This window comes from Euprymna scolopes, chromosome 25 (genome assembly GCF_053919585.1).
Source record: "Euprymna scolopes isolate OS-2025 chromosome 25, ASM5391958v1, whole genome shotgun sequence".
Taxonomy (NCBI): Eukaryota; Metazoa; Mollusca; class Cephalopoda; order Sepiida; family Sepiolidae; genus Euprymna; species Euprymna scolopes.
In genome coordinates, this window is record NC_136506.1 from 25,091,431 (window position 1) to 25,111,666 (window position 20,236).

At 30.6% G+C, this 20,236-nt stretch overlaps 1 protein-coding gene across 3 annotated transcripts in view; it reads right to left on the minus strand.

The window, feature by feature from the left end:
* Positions 1–508: 508 nt before the first annotated feature.
* The window catches only part of LOC145247296 (uncharacterized), a 155,135-nt gene continuing 135,407 nt past the window's right edge, over positions 509–20,236 (minus strand). For all 3 annotated transcript variants that reach the window (XM_080108917.1, XM_080108918.1, XM_080108916.1), the window contains one exon: positions 509–3,426. In XM_080108917.1, coding sequence (XP_079965043.1) covers positions 3,202–3,426 — 225 coding nt within the window. In that variant the 3' untranslated portion in view covers positions 509–3,201. The remainder of the gene's footprint in view (positions 3,427–20,236) is intronic.

Sequence of the window (20,236 nt, forward strand, 5' to 3'; positions counted from 1 at the left end):
CATATAAATACATATATATATATATATACATATACACACAATTATTTCTTCACATTAACAAGGCCAAAGGATGAGCAAAATGAGACCCTCCTAGCAGGTACTTTGCTATGTTCATAGTTGTTACAGAAGTTGCAAAGCTGATATTCAATAATACTATTTCAGATTTGGCAATATATATTTTTCCATATATATTTTTGCCATATATTTTTTCATAACTTACTACCTAGCTCTACTTATGTATTGAGCACCGTTGAAGTAAATACTGAAACATTTACGCATAACATATCTTCGTATATTAATTTATGCGATTAAAAAGTAATCCTAATTATGTATATATATATTTATTTATTTATATATGTGTGTATACGCGTGTGTGTGTGTGTGTGTGTGTGTACCATCATATATTCGAGTCGGATGAATTGACCTACTCACAATTTTTCTATCAGATAACTTAATTAAGGTCCTGAGTATACATAAAGTAAGAGTTTTAATAATTCAAAGCACTGAGTCAGTCGAAGTGATAATTTATTTCGCTTACAACATAGGATCGTCACACGTAAAATTGACTTTTCAGTAACAAAAATTAATAAAAATTACTTTTCTCTTAGCTGCTGAGATTGTCAGTGTAACGCCTGGTGATCCTAATGATTAAAACCCGCCTCAATTTGAATTTTGAGTTATTTCAACTAAAACCATATAAGTTCAAAAGGACTGATAACAAGATCAAAATAAACAATAATCTTTTCAAACGTGGGCAATTCGTTAGCAGAATATTTACAAATAAAAATCATATAAATATTACGAAGGACTTGCGTAATAAACTAACCTATCCGAAAGATCCACCAAAAATGACACCTGAAAAGTTACTCTCATTAACCGTGGCATTTATTCGTCTTCCGATTGAATGAATGTGCATAAATTGTAAGTATGTTTGAATTGTTTGCCATAGAATTTTGTATGTGTACGTTCTTGAAGAGCAAAGAACGAGAGGGATAGTGGATGGAGAAAGAATACAGATTACGTGCAAGTTCATTGCACAAGAGCTCGGCCAATGTGTTTGGGTGGGAGTAGGGAAGCATTTAATACGAAGAAAGAATAAATGACACGTTCAAGGATTTTAATTTTCGATTATCATTCTTGAGAGTTCTATTTTCTGATTACATAAGTCCTTTTAGAACCCTAACAAGATGCGTTTACGTCAAAATGTTGGTCAATGCCCGTAGGCTATTTCTAATGTTTATGTACATACTTTATATATATATATATATATATATATATATATATATATATATATATATATATATATATATATATTGCTTGCAGATGATTAAATGACTTACTGACTAAATAGATTTCTAACGAATGATAAACACATAAAACATTTTTTTAAAATATAGTTTTAAAGGTTAAATAACTTTCAAGACTATATATATATATATATATATATATGTGTGTGTGTGTGTGTGTGTGTCTATGTATGTATATATATATGTATATATATATATATATATAATGTAATATAACTATAATATAATCGTTCGAAGAAATCCCAAAGGTCAAGTTAATTTGGTTAATAATTTATATTTTTCACACGGTATACTTTACAATATTGTTTCGTTTGCGACGAATAAAACTATGTCTTTGCTGCATTTTCAGTCACTTGCTCATCACACGCTCACCTTAAAAACAATAGAAAAAAAACCTTCCTTTGAATATCACTCATCTTCCATGAAATCAACAAACTCACCAATTTTCTCTTGCCATGGGAGAGTTTTGTAATTGCATAGACTATGTGAGTGTTTTTTCTATTGTTTTTACGACTGGTGCATATCAATTGATTAACATTTCAAGTAGATGATTAAAAAACACACACACAATATATATATATATATATGTTTACAAAAAGGTTTTAGATTAGACAAGTCATTGGTGCCGTCGGTTTCAAACCCGATAATTAGGACCGTTTTATCAAGCTCTCATCAGACAAAGGAGTATTGGCTTGAGACAAGTCATTGTTCCAGTGACTTGTCTCATCTAAAAACTTTCTGTAAACAAAAAAAAATATGCATAAATAGACTCTTATTTTCGGATTTTCCTTATAATTGAGTACTCTGCTGGATTCCTTTTTCCATATATATATATATATATATATATATATATATATATATATATATATATATATATATATAAAATGAGGGTTAATAATTGTGAAATTATCAAGTTCACATAAGGGGGAAACATAACTAAATCCAATATTTTCATGTACGATCATTTCCAAAACGATACCCTTTTATTTATTCGATATTTACAAATAAAAGAATCGAGAAATAATTAACAGATAAGCATCGCTTTGTTAAAAAAGATTTTGGTGTCTCCCCCCCCCCCCAACCCCCGACTTTTTGTGCTAATGAGGAGGCGATATCCGGAAATATTTTAATTATTTCTCGAGGCTTTTATTTGTAAACTTGATAATTTCACAATTATTAATGCCTAACTTTATATATATATATATATATATATATATATATATATATATATATATATATATATAGCTGAAATAATGCGAAGCTCGCGCTTTGTTTACAAACAAACGTTTGAGCCCTCTACGAGTGGCGAACGGATGTTTATTTAAATAGACGTCCGGACAGTTTAATTTCGGCCACCGATTCCGTAGTCAGGGGGTAGGACTGCCGACTGTCATCACGACGGTTCTAGGTTCGATCCTCGGCTTGGGAGAGGTGTTAGTCTAGCGGCACTGATGAGTTGTGAAACAACGAAACAGGTCTGTATGTCGATGACTAAAATATATTTTATATTATATATATATATATATTGGAGAAGTAGAGCGGGAAAAAAACAAAGTTATTCTATTGTTATACATTCATATTACCACATAAATCGTCCAATTTCTCTTTTCACCGTAATAATATTATAATAATAAAGATGATAACAATATTAAAATTAATGGGTGTAATAGCAAAACTGTTAATTGTCATATAACGATATAATAATAATAATAATGTATATAATTTTGTCTGTCGGATAAATATATTGAAAACAGGAATAAAACACGCAAGTTATAGTTAGAATTATAAATTATAATAATAGTTAATAATAAGTTAGAATTATAAATACAAGAAAACAAAGAAGTTAGATTAGATCGGTTGATTGGCACTCAAATAATGTCCGCTAATTGCTATTTTAAATGCCGATACCAGTTTTCACTGGTTTATTCGCTGATTTCTTCACACGTCGGCAATGTCCGTAGTCCATCCCTTCTTCGGCGTGACACTCGAAGCCATTGTTGCACGGACAAATATGGAGGACGTCCTCTGGCATACAGAACTCGCCCTCTCTTCGCATGCGTTTGCAAGCCAATTTGTAAGCGGCCTTCTGTCCTTTGTACTGCGGTCGGTAGGCGATGACCTTCAAAGAGAGAGAAAAAGGAAAGGGAGATAATTGTTAGATTGGGTGACTAAAACAATATAAAACAAGTGTAATGTTATTAAGGGTGTGACGCGATTTAGAAATCCGGACGATGGCAGACGTATTCATCATCAAAATATTAGGTTGTTGCATAAGTTCTCGCTGTTTTTTGTTTTTGTTTAAGAAAATCAAAGAATTTAACAGCAAAAGTAAGTTCGTGTGGGACCCGAGCTCTTAGTTTTTGTGTGAAACCCATCGAATGAAGGTGGTGTGAAATCGTCGCAAACTCACACTTCATTTTTTTTTACACAATTCGGCGGAAAATTGTGTAAAAAACCCGATGAATAGACAAAAAAAACAAGAATTATTTTGGATTGAAATGACGAAGCAGAAATATTCATTTTGTGAATAACGTTAATAGGCAAAAAGGAAGGCGGTACTTATGCAGAATATGGATCGTGATATATATATATATATATATATATATATATATATATATATATATATATATATATATATATTATTTGGGAGTCACCACATATCAAGGCCCAATGGTTACTCAAGGATAAGGAATAATGAATATAAGAGGGTAGTATAGTAATCGTTAATGGTGTAAATTGGGTAGAATTTGATTATTCATGAGAACGGCCCAAAAAGAACTTGTTTACATTGGATTTGAAGGCTACTATATTGTACACAAGCGGGAAGCAGGTCAAAGGAACAATGTTCCACAAGAAAGAAGTTCTAGCAAAAAGCTTTGTTCATGGAATCTGCTTTTAGATTTATGCACAGATGTTATTTTTTTAGAAAGAACTAGCAAAAATCCCTGACATCGCCTGAGATTGAATGAGGACTAACAAATGTTCTAGACAGTCAATGCTTCTATTATCATCGAAATTCGGTGAAATCGGCCATTCATCAATCAAATCGATTGATTGATTGCTCTATTCGGGAATCAACCATGGTGCACCGAGAGTAAGATTTACATGCTTCCTTATAGTGAATTAGTCCACATTGCACTAGAAAACATACTCATAATTTCATAAAATTGTTTTTATATAATGACTTTAAATATAGTTTAATTTGTTTGGTTGTTTTGTTTTACGGCATATCAACCCTTTTCGGGTTATTTAATGCTGAATCCAGTTATTTTAAAAATAGTATTCATGTTGCATCCAGTTATTTTGAAAATAGTATTCATGTGCATCCAGTTATTTTGGAAATAGTATTCATGTTGCATCCAGTTATTTTGGAAATAGTATTCATGTTGCATCCAGTTATTTTGAAAATAGTATTCATGTTGCATCCAGTTATTTTGAAAATAGTATTCATGTTGCATTCAGTTATTTTAAAAATAGTATTCATGTTGCATTCAGTTATTTTGGAAATAGTATTCATGTTGCATTTAGTTATTTTGAAAATAGTATTCATGTTGCATTCAGTTATTTTAAAAATAGTATTCATGTTGCATTCAGTTATTTTGGAAATAGTATTCATGTTGCATCCAGTTATTTTGGAAATAGTATTCATGTTGCATCCAGTTATTTTGGAAATAGTATTCATGTTGCATTCAGTTATTTTGGAAATAGTATTCATGTTGCATCCAGTTATTTTGAAAATAGTATTCATGTTGCATCCAGTTATTTTGAAAATAGTATTCATGTTGCATTCAGTTATTTTAAAAATAGTATTCATGTTGCATTCAGTTATTTTGGAAATAGTATTCATGTTGCATTCAGTTATTTTGAAAATAGTATTCATGTTGCATCCAGTTATTTTGGAAATAGTATTCATGTTGCATCCAGTTATTTTGAAAATAGTATTCATGTTGCATTCAGTTATTTTGGAAATAGTATTCATGTTGCATCCAGTTATTTTGAAAATAGTATTCATGTTGCATTCAGTTATTTTGGAAATAGTATTCATGTTGCCTCCAGTTATTTTAAAAATAGTATTCATGTTGCATTCAGTTATTTTGGAAATAGTATTCATGTTGCATTCAGTTATTTTAAAAATAGTATTCATGTTGCATTCAGTTATTTTGGAAATAGTATTCATGTTGCATTCAGTTATTTTGGAAATAGTATTCATGTTGCATTCAGTTATTTTGGAAATAGTATTCATGTTGCATCCAGTTATTTTAAAAATAGTATTCATGTTGCATTCAGTTATTTTGGAAATAGTATTCATGTTGCATTCAGTTATTTTGGAAATAGTATTCATGTTGCATTCAGTTATTTTGGAAATAGTATTCATGTTGCATCCAGTTATTTTTGAAATAGTATTCATGTTGTATCCAGTTATTTTGGAAATAGTATTCATGTTGCATTCAGTTATTTTGGAAATAGTATTTATGTTGCATTCAGTTATTTTGGAAATAGTATTCATGTTGCATTCAGTTATTTTGGAAATAGTATTCATGTTGCATTCAGTTATTTTGGAAATAGTATTCATGTTGCATTCAGTTATTTTGGAAATAGTATTCATGTTGCATCCAGTTATTTTGGAAATAGTATTCATGTTGCATCCCGTTATTTTGGAAAGAGTATTCATGTTGCATCCAGTTATTTTGAAAATAGTATTCATGTTGCACCCAGTTATTTTGAAAATAGTATTCATGTTGCACCCAGTTATTTTGAAAATAGTATTCATGTTGCATCCAGTTATTTTGAAAATAGTATTTATGTTGCACCCAGTTATTTTGAAAATAGTATTCATGTTGCATTCAGTTATTTTGGAAATAGTATTCATGTTGCATCCAGTTATTTTGAAAATAGTATTCATGTTGCATTCAGTTATTTTGGAAATAGTATTCATGTTGCATCCAGTTATTTTGAAAATAGTATTCATGTTGCACCCAGTTATTTTGAAAATAGTATTCATGTTGCACCCAGTTATTTTGAAAATAGTATTCATGTTGCATTCAGTTATTTTGAAAATAGTATTCATGTTGCATTCAGTTATTTTGGAAATAGTATTCATGTTGCATCCAGTTATTTTGGAAATAGTATTCATGTTGCATCCAGTTATTTTGGAAATAGTTTTCATGTGCATCCAGTTATTTTGAAAATAGTATTCATGTTGCATTCAGTTATTTTGGAAATAGTATTTATGTTGCATCCAGTTATTTTTGAAATAGTATTTATGTTGCATCCAGTTATTTTGGAAATAGTATTCATGTTGCATCCAGTTATTTTGAAAATAGTATTCATGTTGCATTCAGTTATTTTGGAAATAGTATTCATGTGCATCCAGTTATTTTGAAAATAGTATTCATGTGCATCCAGTTATTTTGAAAATAGTATTCATGTGCATCCAGTTATTTTGAAAATAGTATTCATGTTGCATCCAGTTATTTTGAAAATAGTATTCATGTTGCATCCAGTTATTTTTGAAATAGTATTCATGTTGCATCCAGTTATTTTGAAAATAGTATTCATGTGCATCCAGTTATTTTGAAAATAGTATTCATGTTGCATTCAGTTATTTTGGAAATAGTATTTATGTTGCATCCAGTTATTTTGGAAATAGTATTTATGTTGCATCCAGTTATTTTGGAAATAGTATTCATGTTGCATCCAGTTATTTTGGAAATAGTATTCATGTTGCATCCAGTTATTTTGGAAATAGTATTCATGTTGCATCCAGTTATTTTGGAAATAGTATTCATGTTGCATTCAGTTATTTTGGAAATAGTATTCATGTTGCATCCAGTTATTTTTGAAATAGTATTCATGTTGCATCCAGTTATTTTTGAAATAGTATTCATGTTGCAATCAGTTATTTTGGAAATAGTATTCATGTTGCATCCAGTTATTTTGGAAATAGTATTCATGTTGCATCCAGTTATTTTTGAAATAGTATTCATGTTGCATTCAGTTATTTTGGAAATAGTATTCATGTTGCATTCAGTTATTTTGGAAATAGTATTCATGTTGCATCCAGTTATTTTGGAAATAGTATTCATGTTGAATCCAGTTATTTTGGAAATAGTATTCATGTTGCATCCAGTTATTTTTGAAAAAGTATTCATGTTGCATCCAGTTATTTTGGAAATAGTATTCATGTTGCATCCAGTTATTTTGGAAATAGTATTCATGTTGCATTCAGTTATTTTAAAAATAGTATTCATGTTGCATTCAGTTATTTTGGAAATAGTATTCATGTTGAATCCAGTTATTTTGGAAATAGTATTCATGTTGCATCCAGTTATTTTGGAAATAGTATTCATGTTGCATCCAGTTATTTTTGAAAAAGTATTCATGTTGCATCCAGTTATTTTGGAAATAGTATTCATGTTGCATCCAGTTATTTTGGAAATAGTATTCATGTTGGATCCAGTTATTTTTGGAAATAGTATTCATGTTGCATTCAGTTATTTTGGAAACAGTATTCATGTTGCATTCAGTTATTTTGGAAATAGTATTCATGTTGCATTCAGTTATTTTGGAAATAGTATTCATGTTGCATCCCGTTATTTTGGAAATAGTATTCATGTTGCATCCAGTTATTTTGAAAATAGTATTCATGTTGCACCCAGTTATTTTGAAAATAGTATTAATGTTGCACCCAGTTATTTTGAAAATAGTATTCATGTTGCATCCAGTTATTTTGAAAATAGTATTTATGTTGCACCCAGTTATTTTGAAAATAGTATTCATGTTGCATTCAGTTATTTTGGAAATAGTATTCATGTTGCATCCAGTTATTTTGAAAATAGTATTCATGTTGCATTCAGTTATTTTGGAAATAGTATTCATGTTGCATCCAGTTATTTTGAAAATAGTATTCATGTTGCACCCAGTTATTTTGAAAATAGTATTCATGTTGCACCCAGTTATTTTGAAAATAGTATTCATGTTGCATTCAGTTATTTTGAAAATAGTATTCATGTTGCATTCAGTTATTTTGGAAATAGTATTCATGTTGCATCCAGTTATTTTGGAAATAGTATTCATGTTGCATCCAGTTATTGTGGAAATAGTTTTCATGTGCATCCAGTTATTTTGAAAATAGTATTCATGTTGCATTCAGTTATTTTGGAAATAGTATTTATGTTGCATCCAGTTATTTTGGAAATAGTATTTATGTTGCATCCAGTTATTTTGGAAATAGTATTCATGTTGCATCCAGTTATTTTGAAAATAGTATTCATGTTGCATTCAGTTATTTTGGAAATAGTATTCATGTGCATCCAGTTATTTTGAAAATAGTATTCATGTGCATCCAGTTATTTTGAAAATAGTATTCATGTGCATCCAGTTATTTTGGAAATAGTATTCATGTTGCATCCAGTTATTTTGAAAATAGTATTCATGTGCATCCAGTTATTTTTGAAATAGTATTCATGTTGCATCCAGTTATTTTGAAAATAGTATTCATGTGCATCCAGTTATTTTGAAAATAGTATTCATGTTGCATTCAGTTATTTTGGAAATAGTATTTATGTTGCATCCAGTTATTTTGGAAATAGTATTTATGTTGCATCCAGTTATTTTGGAAATAGTATTCATGTTGCATCCAGTTATTTTGGAAATAGTATTCATGTTGCATCCAGTTATTTTGGAAATAGTATTCATGTTGCATCCAGTTATTTTGGAAATAGTATTCATGTTGCATTCAGTTATTTTGGAAATAGTATTCATGTTGCATCCAGTTATTTTTGAAATAGTATTCATGTTGCATCCAGTTATTTTTGAAATAGTATTCATGTTGCATCCAGTTATTTTGGAAATAGTATTCATGTTGCATCCAGTTATTTTGGAAATAGTATTCATGTTGCATCCAGTTATTTTTGAAATAGTATTCATGTTGCATTCAGTTATTTTGGAAATAGTATTCATGTTGCATTCAGTTATTTTGGAAATAGTATTCATGTTGCATCCAGTTATTTTGGAAATAGTATTCATGTTGAATCCAGTTATTTTGGAAATAGTATTCATGTTGCATCCAGTTATTTTTGAAAAAGTATTCATGTTGCATCCAGTTATTTTGGAAATAGTATTCATGTTGCATCCAGTTATTTCGGAAATAGTATTCATGTTGCATTCAGTTATTTTAAAAATAGTATTCATGTTGCATTCAGTTATTTTGGAAATAGTATTCATGTTGAATCCAGTTATTTTGGAAATAGTATTCATGTTGAATCCAGTTATTTTGGAAATAGTATTCATGTTGCATCCAGTTATTTTTGAAAAAGTATTCATGTTGCATCCAGTTATTTTGGAAATAGTATTCATGTTGCATCCAGTTATTTTGGAAATAGTATTCATGTTGGATCCAGTTATTTTTGAAATAGTATTCATGTTGCATTCAGTTATTTTGGAAACAGTATTCATGTTGCATTCAGTTATTTTGGAAATAGTATTCATGTTGCATCCAGTTATTTTTGAAAAAGTATTCATGTTGCATCCAGTTATTTTGGAAATAGTATTCATGTTGCATCCAGTTATTTTGGAAATAGTATTCATGTTGCATCCAGTTATTTTTGAAGTAGTATTCATGTTGCATTCAGTTATTTTGGAAATAGTATTCATGTTGCATTCAGTTATTTTGGAAATAGTATTCATGTTGCATCCAGTTATTTTGGAAATAGTATTCATGTTGAATCCAGTTATTTTGGAAATAGTATTCATGTTGAATCCAGTTATTTTGGAAATAGTATTCATGTTGAATCCAGTTATTTTGGAAATAGTATTCATGTTGAATCCAGTTATTTTTGAAATAGTATTCATGTTGCATTCAGTTATTTTGGAAATAGTATTCATGTTGCATCCAGTTATTTTTGAAATAGTATTCATGTTGCATTCAGTTACTTTTGAAATAGTATTCATGTTGAATCCAGTTATTTTTGAAATAGTATTCATGTTGAATCCAGTTATTTTGGAAATAGTATTCATGTTGAATCCAGTTATTTTGGAAATAGTATTCATGTTGAATCCAGTTATTTTTGAAATAGTATTCATGTTGAATCCAGTTATTTTTGAAATAGTATTCATGTTGAATCCAGTTATTTTGGAAATAGTATTCATGTTTCATCCAGTTATTTTGGAAATAGTATTCATGTTGAATCCAGTTATTTTGGAAATAATATTCATGTTGCATTCAGTTATTTTTGAAATAGTATTCATGTTGAATCCAGTTATTTTGGAAATAGTATTTATGTTGAATCCAGTTATTTTGGAAATAGTATTCATGTTGCATCCAGTTATTTTGGAAATAGTATTCATGTTTCATCCAGTTATTTTTGAAATAGTATTCATGTTGAATCCAGTTATTTTGGAAATAGTATTTATGTTGAATCCAGTTATTTTGGAAATAGTATTCATGTTTCATCCAGTTATTTTGAAAATATTATTCATGTTGAATCCAGTTATTTTTGAAATAGTATTCATGTTGAATCCAGTTATTTTTGAAATAGTATTCATGTTTCATCCAGTTATTTTTGAAATAGTATTCATGTTGCATTCAGTTATTTTGTAGATGTTTTTTATTCTTCAAGCTCTTTGTATCTTCAATCGCTAATTTGTAGTGTTTGGTTTGGTTGTTTTGTAGTGGATCTTATCGTTTTTGTTCCCTGTCCTGCAGAACATGAATGAGTTTTGCAATGGGAAAGGGAAAAGGGTTACAACATTAATGTTTGGTAAATTTAAGTTAGGAAACGAGTCAGCAAGTGGGAGAGATAAAAACAGAAAGGGGAAATGGGAAGGAGGAAAAGGGGGAAAAGGTTGGTTGTTGTTTTTGTTTTTGGTTTTGCAGAACATAATAAAGTTTTGCAAAAGGAAGTAGAAAAACAAAAAGCATCAATGTTAGGTGCATTTCGTCTTATGAAGCCAATATCTTCAGATAGCCTGATCTTTGGTCAAAATCAATATGTTCCTTCTCCAAACGGATTTTTCAATTATCGATTTTCGACACTTATCAGATGTACTTCGATACAAACCCTATTTAAGAATACTGACAGACACATAATGTACATTTGCATGAAATTTTAAAAAATCGCCCCGGACGGTTTTCGAGTCCATAGGGAACGAACTCGCACACAGGTACACACAAAGTCCCTTTTATATAAGAGTAGATATTTCCAAGTTAAATTTTTGCAGTATCTTTTGTTTATCAGATTGTTAGATGAACGTAGTGATTAGTTACAAAACGTTATCTGCTCCCTTTGTTAAGAATGGCTTTCTACGTAATAACTTATTTCAACACAGTTCGTATTCTGCATAAGGAATTGTGTGAAAAATGTGTGGAACTAAGTTCGCGATGAATTCGATCAGCAACTGACGACGGATGAAATCTTATTAAATTGGATGACTATAATGCTGCCGAGAGAAGGAGTTTAGCAAACCAGCAACCTAGTCAGAGTTGAATAGACGTGCCACAAAAAATAAAAGAACTTTGATATTAACTACATATCAAGGCCCGAAAGCCACTCGGGGATGAGGGTTATTGCGTGTACAGTAATCAATGGGATAGTATCGTAGTAATCGTTAGTATTGGACATTTGATAAAGTAACTTACTTAAGGGGACGGTTCATCAGGAATCTGTTTATGTTGGACTTGAAGACATTCAATTTGTAGTCAGGTGGGAAAAAGGCAAACGGAAGAGAGTTCCACAGAGGAAACCACGCTTTGATTTATGCACAGATAAAAAGTGGGGAAAATTAATGACAGTGGTTTCAGCTTGACGGGTGTTTATCGTGAAAGATTGGCGAGGGGGGACCAGAGATTGGAGCTCAGACGAGCACTTGCCATGGAAATAACGGTAAAACAAAGGCAGGTTCGCAACGTCTCTTCTGTAGGAGAGAGGTTGCAGGAAAGAGAAAAAAGCATCCCACACTAAACCACGAAGTCTATTTTGTACTCTGTCAAGGCAGGATAGGCTGTTTTTAGCAGCTCCTGCCCAGATGTGGCAGCAGTATTCCATCCTCGGACGTACTTGGCTTTTATACAAATAAAGAATTGCATCAGTAGTGAGATATCTTCTGGAGCGGTAGAAGGATCCCACCATCTTCCCAGCGACCTTGGCAACAGACTTGATGTACGTGTTCCACTTCAGATCAGGAGTAAAGGTCAAACCCAGAAACTTGTCAAAACATGGACACTCCCAAAGACGAGAGCTATCCATTTCAATTGATGCCAGATGAGGATCAGAGCGTTGATGATGTAAAGATAGGAGTTTGATTTTAGATGTATTAAAAGAAACCAGCCACCTTTTCCCCCACTGTACCCGGCGCTCAAGATCAGAAGAAAGAATCAGAGAGAACTTTGTCATTTACGGCCTTTCATGTGTTGCCATAGATGGTCGTGTCATCAGCATAGATGTCAACGAATGATTTAAGTATGTGTTTTGGGAGATCATTGATGTAGATCAGGAAGAGAGTTGGCCCCAGGATGGACCCCTGAGGGACTCCAGCATTAATACTGTGGGCCTTTGATTTCTGCCCATCAACCACTACTCTTATGAATCTATCAGAGAGAAATGATTTAATAATTGAGAAAACATTTCCAGTTATACCGTAGCTGGAAATCTTGTGAAGTAGACGCTTATATTATACCTTATCGAAGGCCTTTGATATGTCAAGAGCAATTGCCCTAGAAATGAAGCCTTTGTCGATAGATTCACTAATCCTATGAGATATAGCTGTTAGCACATCTGCTGTAGATCTAGCAGAACTGAAACCATATTGCATGTCACTCAGAAAGTTATTTCTTAATTGATTATCCGATTACAAAAAAAAATATCCCCTTGGTTGATCCTACACGAACTAAATTATTCTTGGTAGAAAAAGAAAAAAAAAATCAAACTATTTTATCTCCCTTAGCCGAAAACTTTGATTGATTATTTCTTTTTGGATTGTGTCATATCTAAGAAACGTAATACAAATTAACTTGACAATTTTCTATTCAGAAAAATGTTTGATTTTCATTATTTTTGTGATACGAATACATAATACTATTTTTATACGAAAACTTAAGTACTAAACGATTAAAAAATAAGTTCTTCTTTTTTTCTGTCACTTTATGATGATTATGATGTTTTTTTTTTATAGGAGTACCCTGCCACGTGAGCAAACGAGCCACACACAAGAAAATCAAGAGTCTGGATATGTCTAACTAATGAGCCCAAATGAAGGCGAAACTCAAGTCTTAGACTTCAGATTTGTTGGCTTTCGTGGCTTTTGTGTACTGCGTCGTTGCTTGACTTTGAAATAATTATATAAATATATATTATATATATTATACATATAATATACATACATATAATATAAATATAATACAGATATATATATACATTATATATACGTAATATAATATATATATACATTATATATACGTAATATAATATATATATATGCATATATATACATATATATATATACACATATATACATATATATACACATATATATACATATATATACACATATATATACATATATACATATATACTTCAGAATAAAATTATCTAAAAATCAACTGGTATGGAAACCTGTGATTATAAGTTTTACAAAATATTATTGGCAGTAATATTCCATAAGTACTATCCCACCTAAATAAAAATTGCTCGATATACAAGATAGAGCAAATAAAACAAATTTTAGTCATTCAATAAATTTAAAAGTTTATGACGTAAAATATTTAAATTTATATCAAAAGATTTTTATTATTCTATGCAAGACAAAATATACATTTGAAATATTATAACTGCTTATCTTATAGGATTTCGATGTCTACCACCTCTTCAGAGGAGGAAATATTAGTAAATAGTTATAATGGTTTACACCTTATTTGCTAAAGTCAGTGACACATGGAAAATCACAATTAAAAATTGTTATATAAGTATTTAAATGTCATAGAGCAAGGGATATTAATGAAAAGGATATAAAAATTCACATCCAAATTGCATGGTAAAATCCGAAGTGAATGTCTTTGATAGCAGTGTGGTAAAATGATCCAAACTGTATTTTGACTAATCCACATCACACGGTAATGGTCCGAAGTAGGCATTTTCCGGGAGCAATTTTCTTTGTTCATATAATGGGCCGGTAATTTTTTTTTTTTATATAGGTCCGGTTTATTATATATTTTCTCCCTTGAAGAGATGGTAGGCATCGAAATACTATAGGATAAGCAGTTATAATATTTCAAATGTATTCTTTGTCTTACATAGAATAATAAAAATCTTTTGATATGAAATTTAAATATTTCCCCTCATAAACTTTTAAACTTATTGAATGACTAAAATTTTATATATATATATATATATATGTATATATATATATATATATATATGGTTGTAACGTCTTGTCAAACGAGTGCCACTCACTAAGACACTTCAAGTCCATGAGCCCAAATGCCTGAGGGAGTATCTATACAAAGATGATGTTACAGAGTCTTAGCTTTGTACGACAGCTAAGTTTCTCTCTCTCGGTTCAAAATGTTGAGATCCAGCAACAAGCAAGAGAAAGATAGTCAGCAACAAATTAAACTGCAGACCAGCTTAATGCGGGTACTGGTCTCCCGCTTTATGATTTTTTAAATCAGAGATTTGCTTCTCCTAGAAAGGCTGCCTTCACCGCCGCTTACGATAGCCCTCTCCACCCCAACACATATATACATACACACAAATACACACGGTGATAGTTGGCTGTTGACCCCGAAAAAGGGGTCATGCGCCCTTTGAAACGTCTTGTTTTTAATCCTTCAGAGAGACTAGCCGCTCTCCTCACCAAACAATTCTGGTGGGGGAACCAGTTTAGTCGCCGGTAACCTGACCATAAGGCAGGTAATACTGGGTGCCATGGTACCAGGTGCATATGACATGACATGACCACAAATATATATACATACATATACATATATACTAATGCATATATATACATATAATTACATACATATATATGCCTATGTATACATATATATACACATAAATACATATATACGCATACATATATATACAGACACATACATGTACATACACACACACATATATACACATACACACAGAAACATATATATACACACACAGAAACATATATATATATATATATATATATATACACACACACACATATATACATATATATTGTATTTTGTGTACAGAAAGTTGTTAGATAAGACAAGTCATTGGTACCGTCGGTTTCAAGCATGATAATTAAGACCATTTAAGATATCCATAACAAGCTCGTTTCAGCCAATATTCATCTCTGTCTCTTTCTCATATATATATATATATATATATATATATATATATATATATATATATATATATATATATATATATATACATCTATTATTATATGTGATCAGTTTTCTATAATAGTCAACCATATAGGAGCCTATTCGTGACCAGACACACACACAGACGTTCAGCTTTATATATATATATATATATATATATATATATATATATATATATATATATATATATATGCCTACTGTTTGTGGGAAAGAATTTCAGGGCAGAGCTCGATTATAAAGAAAAATATTTTTACTGTAAGAACTTATATTTATTTATTAAAAACTGTATAGGTCAGATAAACATTGAAACTGACAGTACTAATGTTTTACTGCCATTCTGTACAGTTTTTAATGTATATATATGTATGGTAATCTATGGAAAGACTGTTTCGCTATATAACAGCACTTCAATGTAACTAGACACAAGCATGCATGCCTCAGAGTTCTATTTTTTTACGCAATAAACAATGCATTATGCATTGATGACAGGTGGCGATGCCACCTAGCAGAGAAAGATATTCAACTGCACCTTGTTTAATATAACACGAACATATCTGTAAAGTAAACTGCAAAAGCAAAAACAGAAACAAAATGTAAAACTCTACTTTTAGTCCTAAAATAATTGATAAACTGCTGGACCGAATTTCCTGTGTGGTAGTGAGGAATATTACAAAACGTTCCAGCTCAGCGGATCGAACGATACAGTCGACTTGTTGAATATGTTACCTTGTTGGCAAACCTGACAGAATTTCGATTAGCGTTAGTAGAGCCAAGAACAAACTCACCGTGCCATCGCTCTAAGTTCAACATTAAATCCGAGATATATGTGACCGAAGGCGATGCGCATAAGAGGCCTAACAAATACGCAATTAGCGTCCATGACTGAAGAGAAACATGAAGCAATAACAATTAATGTGAATTGTTTACTTGGCTATGATTTGGCGATGACGCCATGATTCAAGATGTGGAAGTAAAATAAAGGCACAGCACCATGTCAATATTAATAAACAGGAAGAAGCGTTCTTGGGATGTGCCAAATCTTTTACACCAAAAGTACTATTTTAAAATTAAGCGTATCAGACCGAAGTAATAATCGAGAGATTTAGCACACACACTAACACTATATATATATATATATATATATATATATATATATATATATATATATATATATATATATATATATATATATATATATATAGCTTAGTGCGTTAGAAGAAAAGAGTGAGTTCAATTCTATAAGTATAAGGCTTCGAAATGCCTTGGCATAAAGAGTCCCAACTAATTGGCTGTATCCCTTATTGAATAAATGAACCAATCTATATTTTTTTTTACACAGTGATCACCACTTATCAAGGCCCGGACGCCACTCAGGGATAAGGGTTATTGCAAGTACATTACGTTAGTGTGGAGATTTGATGAAGTGTTTACTTATTTATATATTTACCAATAGTAATTTATGAAATATATATGGCGATTAAGCTACACTGAATATTCTGCGTTTCATCCACTATAGGATTCGTCAGGCTTATGTGCGCATATGAAACTGAAATATTTTAAAAATATACACTCACACGTAAAATGTCAATCTTATAAATAAAACTTCATTTTAGCTAACGAAAAAAAAAACATTAAGAAATTTACGCACAGGATTTAAACATACAGACCACATTATCCCCCCCCCCCAAAAAAAAAATGTAAAAAAAAGACAACACACTTTGCAGTTAATGAAAAAAAATTTTTTTAAATTACATGCGGAGTTTAAAGCACGTAATACAAGAAAAGAAAATTAGAATTTTCACAACCCGTTGTTCGATCATTGTTGCTAAGCGACAACATCAAAAATGGCTTTACTGATGATAGATAAATTAAAATAACGGTTTCGATTATCAAATAATTTTTGGATGTATTCTGTGAAAAAAATTTACTAAGGCCACTCCCAGACTTATACACTAAAGTTCTGAAAATTTTAAAGAAAATCGATTCAGCCGTTTCAGAGTCAATAAGAAACTCTCACACACGGAGACAAAGTTGCATTTCTTAACTATATATATATATATATATATATATATATATATATATATATATATATATATATACATACATGTATACGTATAAATACACATATATATATACATGCACATACATACATGTATACACATATATACATACACATCTATACATATACATACATGCATACACATATATATATACATAATATATATACATATATATATGCATACATGTATACACATATTTATACATACAGATACATATATACATGCATATGTATACACATATATATATATATATACATACGTGTATACACATGTTTATGCAAGGTTTACATCAGAGTTACCGTCTACTACATACATATCTTAACATATATATACATATATGCATACATACATATATACACAAACACATACATACACTTGCAACCTTCATTGAAGGGAGTGTTCCTAATGATGGCGGTCTGAAGAGAGCTGAAATAGAGAAACAGACCAAATATCAAGGTCTCATGTATGATATGAAAAGAAACTGGAATCTTAAGAAGATATCAATCATACTAGTTATCATATGTGCCACAGGGCTTATGTAGAAGAACCTGAAGTCTTACCTAACTAAAAATCCTGGTAAACCAAGTGTAAAAGAGATCCAGAAAATTCCACTTAAGGGAACAGCGAGGATACTAAAAAGAGCTCTCGGTTGGTTTCAATAAAAAGCAAGGCAATGTTGGCAGCTGGTTTGGCTGCCCCATACCCAGCATTACAATCTTCAAAGGATGAAAATTACAAAAAAATATATACATTCATGTATATATATATATATACATATATATGTACACATAAACATATAACATGCATATATACACACATATATTTATATACATGTATACGTATGCACACACATGTATATATATACATATATATGCATACATGCATACGTATATACACACACACATATACATATATGTATACATACATACGTATACACACCCACATATATATACATATATATACATACATGTTTACGTATACACACACACGCACACACACACACATATATATACACATATACATATATATATATATATATATATATATTGTATTTTGTGCACAGAAAGTTATTAGACGAGACAAATCATCGGTCCCGTCGGTTTCAAGTCCGATGATTAGGACCGTTTTAGATATCTATATCAAGCTGTCTTCAGCCAATACTCATCTCAGTGTTCATATATAACCATTATGGAAGAGAACTCACGCATTGCTTGCCAAGGAATCTCGGAATATCATAGTGATGTGTATTGGCTGAAGAGAGCTTGATATGGATATCTTAAACCGTCCTTATTATCGGGCTTGAAACCGACGGTACCAATGACTTGTCTCATCTAACAACTTTCTGTACACAAAATACAAAATATAAATACGCTCTTATTTTTCGGATTTTCCTTTAAATTGGGCACTCTGCTGGATTTCTTTTTCCAAAAAACACTAATCATTATATATATATATATATATATATATATATATATATATATATATATATATATATATATATATATATATATATATACCTTTAACTTTAATTGTATTTGGGTGTTATTATAGCAATATTTGGCAGCCATACTCTCAGAAGCGTGCGGTTTTCATGTAGCTAAAACCTATTTAACAACAACAGCAGCAGGAGTATTATAGAAAGAAGAAGAGGGAAAGAACTCACGCATAGCTTGCCATGGAATCTCAATGGCATATCCATCAATCTGGAACCGACTTCAAAGTTTAGGGAATTCAACATGAATGATAGAACATAAAACGCAGCAAGTATAAATAAATAAACAAACAAACGAACAAACAAACAAACAAAGAATTAAACAAATAAAAGATACTGGCTTCCATAATGATTATATATGTACACTGAGATGAGACTGTATTATTTTTCCTTGTGCAGACGGTGGGGGTGGTTAATGTAATGTTTCTGCTTATGGTAGTGGAATCTGCTAAGCCACGTTCAAATCTTATATACAACTTTTTCGATTTCAAATATAAATTTCTAGCAACACAAAGTTCCATCAAATAGTGCAGGACTAGCGTTATAAATACTTCAGCCTGATGGCTCGTACTAACAAAATTAAATAACATATATAGTGAACTTTATATATATATATATTAGTACGGGCCGAACCAATTGCTCCCTCCAAGGAACATTAAAAGAATTTCTGATGAACATAATGAGTTTTTTGTTCTTTTCATATTATATAAATAGATAGATATAAATTTCAATATTGGTTTTGAAATTTTAGATTAATAAAGATACGTTGCGTTAGTGGTAAGTAATAATCAGTTCTAACATGTTTCTAGTTTTTTTTATTCTAGTATTATTTTCATGACGTGCTCGACTGAGCTACAATCTATGTTCCTCTCTGTAAGATATTCACAACTAAACTCGTCTAGACACAATCACTATCTATAATTTCTCTCTCCCTCTCTCTCTCTCTCTCTCTCTCTTTCTCACTCATTAGTATATATATATATATATATATATATATATATATATATATATATAT